General features: G+C 41.3%; 1 protein-coding gene across 1 annotated transcript in view; it reads right to left on the reverse strand.

Annotated features, from left to right (window-relative positions):
* The window catches only part of CD109 (CD109 molecule), a 135,832-nt gene that overhangs the window by 31,004 nt on the left and 97,943 nt on the right, over nucleotides 1-6,885 (reverse strand). The window contains exons 21-23 of the mRNA XM_010851263.1: nucleotides 5,310-5,528; nucleotides 4,146-4,290; nucleotides 174-350 (exon numbers count right to left, since the gene is read on the reverse strand). Coding sequence (XP_010849565.1) covers nucleotides 174-350; nucleotides 4,146-4,290; nucleotides 5,310-5,528 — 541 coding nt within the window. The remainder of the gene's footprint in view (nucleotides 1-173; nucleotides 351-4,145; nucleotides 4,291-5,309; nucleotides 5,529-6,885) is intronic.

The raw sequence follows: 6,885 nt of genomic DNA on the forward strand, positions 1-6,885 counted from the left end.
ACAGCTGTTAACACTTCTAGCACACTCCACACCATCTCATGTCACAATCACACAGCAAAGCCAAAATCTGTCCATTTTGAAATACAGTCTAGAGTCAACTCTGACCAAAAACAAACCAAAAACAGAAACAAATGCATTTTTACAAAAAAAAAGTATATTTCTAAAATGCTTACCTTGCCTCATAAAAGAAAGGGCTTTTTCTTTTAAATTCTCCGTCAGTTGTTTCTTTTTAGTCAGATAATCCAAAATATAAATATTTGGAGCAAAATTTATCATGTTCTGTTCACCACAGCCATAAGGCATCCGAATCAGGGAGGCTAAGCCATTGATGGAAGAACCAAGAATATCTCCTGAAAGCACAAGACATTTATCAAGGTCAGCAAATCCCCAATAAACATACTTCCTAGTGGCAAAGAGAGCAGAAGGCGCCCGACACTGAAGCACTATGACTGCTCCACCGCCAGGAACACAGCAGAAACTTTACATCAAGCTTTTAGGAAGACTGGTCAAATAAATGAGAATACGGTGGTACTGAACTTGTAGATTATGCAACAAATTAGGAGACTTTTAGCTCAAAGATACAGCACATATAAGCAAACTATAAGTTTTTTTAAAATTTCTAACCAAAATGTCAGGATTTGCATTAGGAAATCATCATTCTTAAACAGGGAAGAAAAGTTTTACTATGAGTATTCTTCATATAAATAGAACTTTATATTGACTTCCTTACTAATACACTATAAATTCTTGAGAAATGACATTCTAAGGGCAGGGCTTGTGGTATTTTTCAGTGTGCTCTATTTATCAACAACAAAGTAGAACTAACTGGTATATATGTTTCAGTGAATCTCAGGATCAAAACGGGTTAAAAGTATTCTTCAAAGTGAGTAACATACAGTTAAACAAAACACACTCTTACCCACATTCCTCTACCCACATTCTAACACCATGACTCAAGAAAATAAGTAAAAATTTAGAAATGTAAAGGCTGAGTTCTAATTTTGACCTCACTATGGTTGAACTGTATAGAGAAGAATATTCGTCAGTGTGGTTTACTTTAAAAACTTCACCATTCCAAGTCCAAATACCTACTGAAAACTTTCTCCTAAAAAAGTGAATCCAAATAAGAGAGGAAGACTTTCATGTGGGTGGGCTGCAGTCACGCTAGCGTACCATGTCTTAAACTTTAGACGTTAACTTGGAGAAGTAAATACCAGTGCAGGTTTTGTTCCTTATTATTACCACCACTGCACAGTATGCTTTTAATATTCAAAGTGAACATAAACTTGGACTTTTAATATTCAAAGAAGCAAGCCAATATTCACCAAATAAAACACAAACAGGTTTTTTAATAGAAAATGAAAAACCAAACAGGTTTTTTAAATAAATACTATATAAAAATAAAACTTGAAAAAAAACATTATTTTAAATCAAACTTTAAAATTTAAACTTCAGAATATTCAACAACCACAGGCAGACTCATTCCAACATAAGGACAGATGGTACACACTCAAACTTCAAGGTTCTTGGGGGGAAGGGATAGTTAGGGAGTTTGGGGATGAACATATACACTACTGCTAAGTCATTTCAGTCGTGTCCGACTGTGTGACCCCATAGACGGCAGCCCACCAGGCTCCCCCGTCCCTGGGATTCTCCAGGCAAGAACACTGGAGTGGATTGCGATTTCCTTCTCCAATGCACGAAAGTGAAAAGTGAAAATGAAGTCACTCAGTCGTGTCCGACTCCTAGCGACCCCATGGACTGCAGCCCACCAGGCTCCTCCATCCATGGGATTTTCCAGGCAAGAGTACTGGAGTGGGTTGCCATTGCCTTCTCCAGATATATACACGGCTATATTATAAATGGATGCCCAACAGGGACCTACTATATAGCACATGGAACTCTGCTCAATGTTATGTGGCAGCCTGGATGGGATGGGAGTTTGGGGGAGAATGGATGCATGTGTATGTATGGCTGAGTCCCTTCACTGTCCACCCGAAACTACCACAACATTGTTAACTGGCTCTGAAAGAAAGTGAAAGTCGCTCATGAGAGAATCAATTCCTAGGCAGGTTGATAAGAAGTCCAGGGTCCCCGAGGAGGAGAAAGGGGTCTGGGGTTCTCAAGGAGGAGATAGGGGTCTGAAATTCTCAAGGAGGAAAGGACAAACGTTTCCTCCTACATTCCTTAGTAAGGATTATATAACAATAAGGTATTCTGCTTGAGGACATGTTTCTCCTTCCTGAAAATCTTCTGACCAATCCTGTTATCTTAAAATGTATATTGTGGAAGTGAGTCTAGTAAGATGTTTACAACCTTGAGACATTCTTTTGATTTACTGTAATAACCAATTTAAAAAATATTTAACTCCCTTGCTAACACTAGCAAGGGGGGCATTCTCCATTCCTCTTCCAATGTCTGTGTCAGAAGCTTTCCCTGTTCCTTTTCACTTTAATAAAACTCTGCTACACAAAACCTCTTGAGTGATCAAGCCTGGTCCCTGGTCCCAAAGTTAAGTCTTCTTCGGAGATGACAAATCCGACACCATTCACCGTAAGCTATCACTCAGTCATGTCTGACTCTTTCTGATACCATGGACTATACAGTCTACGGAATTCTCCAGGCCAGAATACTGGAGTGGGTAGCCTTTACCCCAGTACAAAATAAAAAGTTTAAAAAGAAAAAAGAAAGAAAAAACTTCAAGGCTCATCCCTCTGTATGTGTGCACACACGCCATACCGTCTCCCAGCACCCCACCACTGTGGGAGGTGCTTAAGCAGAATGTATTCTCCTCAACAGAGAGTTCATTTATTTATTTTTAAGAATTATATCTAAGTCTCCCCAAAAAGCCCTCTCTAGAGGGACTGGTTGTTTGGAGTAATAATAAAAAGCACGACACCTGCAGGTGAGATTCAAAAGAACCTCTGAAAAAGTGCCTTAGGTCTTGACACCTCAAAGACCTGACAAATTATTTAGATGTCATTAATCGAAACATTTCCAATACTTGGGCTACCTGATGCAAAGAGCTGACTCATTGGAAAAGACCCTGATCTGGGAAAGATTAAGGGCAGGAGGAGAAGGGGGCGACAGAGGATGAGATGGTTGGATAGCATCATCAACTCAAGTTTGAGCAAACTCCAGGAGATAGTGAAGGACAAGGAAGTCTGGCATGCTGCAGTCCATGGGGTCACAAAGTCGGACACGACTGAGCAACTGAACAACAAAATCTAAACATTTCTTTCAGTTATTTGTAAAGCACAACTATACAAATAAGCCATTTCTGTGGAAGTTCTAATAGTTGAAAGTACTTTGGCAACTAGGAGAAGGTGACTAAGTCAGTGGGTAGCTTCCAGTGGTACAGGGTACTTGCATTCTGCACAGAGAACCACTCGAGACAGTGGTCCTCAACTTCTGGTTGTCAGAAGCACTAGCAGAACCTTTTCAAAACATGCATGCCCTAGCCATAGCCCAAGGGAGTCTCATTGAGTAGACTGGGAGTGGAACCCAGATATTTGCGTATTTTCAAAGCTCCACAGGAGGCTGTGATATTCACCAGTGATTGAGAGCCACAAAGGCAGAACAACTCCTCCCTCCAGCCACACAACAATATTGTGGCCTGGCTACTCAGAGTGGACTGCACATCAGAAACATCAGCAACACTCGGGAGCCTGTTAGAAATGCAGATCCAGGGCTCACCCCATGCCTACTGAGCCAGAATCTGCCTTCACACAGGGTCCCCAGAAGATTCATGTGCACCTTGAAGACTGAGAAGAACTGGTCCAGAACACCCCCCTTACTTGCCTTTCCACTGTAATCAGCGGTTGGCAGCAACTAAAATGTTTTTGCAACTCCTTATTTAATTAGGATTAAATAAGAAAATATACCTAAAAAGACCTACTGTATAGTACAGGGAACTATATTCAATGTCTTGTAATAAACTATAATGGAACAGGATCTGAAAAATAATATATATGTATACATATGTATAACTGAATCACTTTACTGTTCCCCCAAAACACGGTCAATCAACTGTACTTCAATTTAAATAATTCATTAAAAAAGAAAATGCATGTACAAATAAATGAGAAATGTGTATTATCATATACAAATAAACCAGTAGTCACGGTGATATACTCTGCTCTTACCGATTGCAGTGACCTGAACCCTCTCACTGCCACTCACTGTGTGAGGAGGAAAGGAGAAGCTCAGTGTTTTCAGGGTAGTTTGTAGCGTGCTGTCAGTTAAATCCAGCAAGATGGATTGTGAATACGATTTTTCTATTCCTTCAGCCTGTTGATAAAAAGTAACACAATTAACGTGGTCTCTATTTCTCTGTTTAGAGAAAACTATAGGCAGATAACAGAGAAGGCGATGGCACCCCACTCCAGTACTCTTGCCTGGAAAATCCCATGGATGGAGGAGCCTGGTAGGCTGCAGCCCACGGGGTCGCTAAGAGTAGGACACGACTGAGCGACTTCACTTTCATTTTTCACTTTCATGCATTGGAGAAGGAAATGGCAACCCACTCCAGTGTTCTTGCCTGGAGAATCCCAGGGACGGGGGAGCCTGGTGGGCTGCAGTCTATGGGGTTGCACAGAGTCGGAAACGACTGAAGCAACTTAGTAGCAGCAGCAGCAGCAGCATAGACAGATAATGAGTTAATCATCTGGCCTGTGTATGGTTAGATAAGTGCCTACAAGGTCTTGGTTCAAACCCATTAATACATTTTTACTTTCTCTTTAAATTAGAGAAAATAGTTCACGGAATGGCAATGGAAATGATAAAGGAGAAGATGAAAAGGGGATGAAAAACCCTCTGAAATAGGTCCTTTTATTATTCAAAGACAGAGATTAAATACCTTGTCCAAAGGCACCCTTGACAGAGCTGGGATGAAATCCAGGGCTGCCTCCCTCCAGAACACCAGTGCTTATCCACTATGCTGAGTTGCCTTTTTGTGCATCCTGTCTTCTCCGGAAAAAACCTACAAAACCTATTCTACCTGTACTGAGGAATTCAAAAATTCAAAATCTATATATCAACTTGGCACAATTTAACAGGATTCCAATGTCACATAGAGTGTAAATATAACCTGCTTTATAATCATACTAAAAATTTGAATAAGACATTGGCAATTACCTCCAGTTGCGTGATATATTTTTACATTTAGATGAGAAAAACATTAGGCATTCCTGGAGGGTGGAGAAGATGTCCTACTAGGTCTTGAAAACAAATTTAACCATGAGAAAAACCATCTTCTGCTTCCTTTTCAATTCTGTATTTCCATTTCGTTTTAGGCTTCAAATATTTACCTTCACTAAAATCCTCTGGGTGACGGCATCAGAAGCAGCAGGTGAAACAGCTGTGACCGTGATGGGCACTTCCCCGAGACGTGTTGGCCTGATCGGGAAAAGAACAGTTGCCCCATCCTCACTGGGAACCAGAATGGTCTGTTGGTGTCCCGTGGCATTTATTTCGTTCGAAGCCATTAGAATATCAAATGCATCACTTTTCTCAATGATTACCTTAACCTGGAAGAAAAAAAAAAGTCATCAAAGGTTCTGTATAATAAATTGCTCCTCAGTAAAATGCTGCTTTGTGCATACATGCTAAGTCGCTTCAGTCGACTCTTTGCAATCCTATGGACTGCAGCCCGCCAGGCTCCTCTGTCCATGGGATTCTGCAGGCAAGAATACTGGAGTGGGTTGCCATACCCTTTTAATTGCAGTTAAATCTGTGAGGCCCAAGATTAGAGAAAAACGAGACAGAAAGGTTCAGCCAAGAAGAGCGTGTAGAGGTACAGGAAAAACCGAGTGCTTTCCCACGATTTTTCCACCTACCTCAAGACAAGTGGAGAAATGGCATTCTTCAAGTCTAACATTAAACTCCCACTAACACTAAATTCTCTCATTTTCTGAGAGCTGGGTTATTTCATGTCATGGTACTACCACCAGCCTGACTCAGCTGTGTCATCCTGGGACACTAGTCCCTTTAGAAAAACCTGAGGCAAACAGGATGAAATGTTATTACACTCATTGAGAATCTCTGCTAAAATTATTCCAAGAAAAGTATGACTCAGACACTAGTCCTGAAGCACATGTTGGTGGTAAACTTTCATAGAGTACATCAAAGTTGCCAGGCTCATCAAGAAGAGTATTTCTCCAGATCTTAGACTTTACAAATTGTTTTTCCCACTTATTTTCTCATCTGTTTATCAAAATATTTCTTATCTAACAGATGAGTAAACTGCAATTAAGTTACTTGTTCTTAAGTGGACAAGCTAGATACTGGATCTGGGCCTTCTGACTCCAGATCTTTTGCTCTTTACACTATACCATGTTGAGAAAATTAAAAAGTAAAATTAGAAAATAAGAATCAGTTTATTCTCTAGCTGCTGCTGCTGGTAAGTTGCTTCAGTCATGTCCGAGTCTGCGCGACCCCATAGACGGAAGCCCACCAGGCTCCCCCGTCCCTGGGATTCTCCAGGCAAGAACACTGGAGTGGGTTGCCATTTCCTTCTCCAATGCATGAAAGTGAAAAGTGAAAGGGAAGTCGCTCAGTCGTGTCCGACTCTTAGCGACCCCATGGACTACAGCCTACCAGGCTCCTCCATCCATGGGATTATCCAGGCAAGAGTACTGGAGGGGGGTGCCATTGGACATAGTGCTTAAAGAGATGATGGCATTTTCGGGTAGTAAGGTTAATTACAGTCCCTAGTCTTGGTCGGGTTGGGGTGGGAATCATTTCATTAGCACCACTATGGGCACATCACAAACAGTGGGCCTACCCCTGCCCTACAGGGAACTGACTGGCTGAGGCGACACCAGACCATGACTCAAAAATCAAAGCCTTGGAAACAGAATACATTAACACAGGGAGCTCAACCCA

The sequence above is a fragment of the Bison bison genome, unplaced genomic scaffold (genome assembly GCF_000754665.1).
Source record: "Bison bison bison isolate TAMUID 2011002044 unplaced genomic scaffold, Bison_UMD1.0 scf7180017864300, whole genome shotgun sequence".
NCBI classification, from domain to species: domain Eukaryota; kingdom Metazoa; phylum Chordata; class Mammalia; order Artiodactyla; family Bovidae; genus Bison; species Bison bison.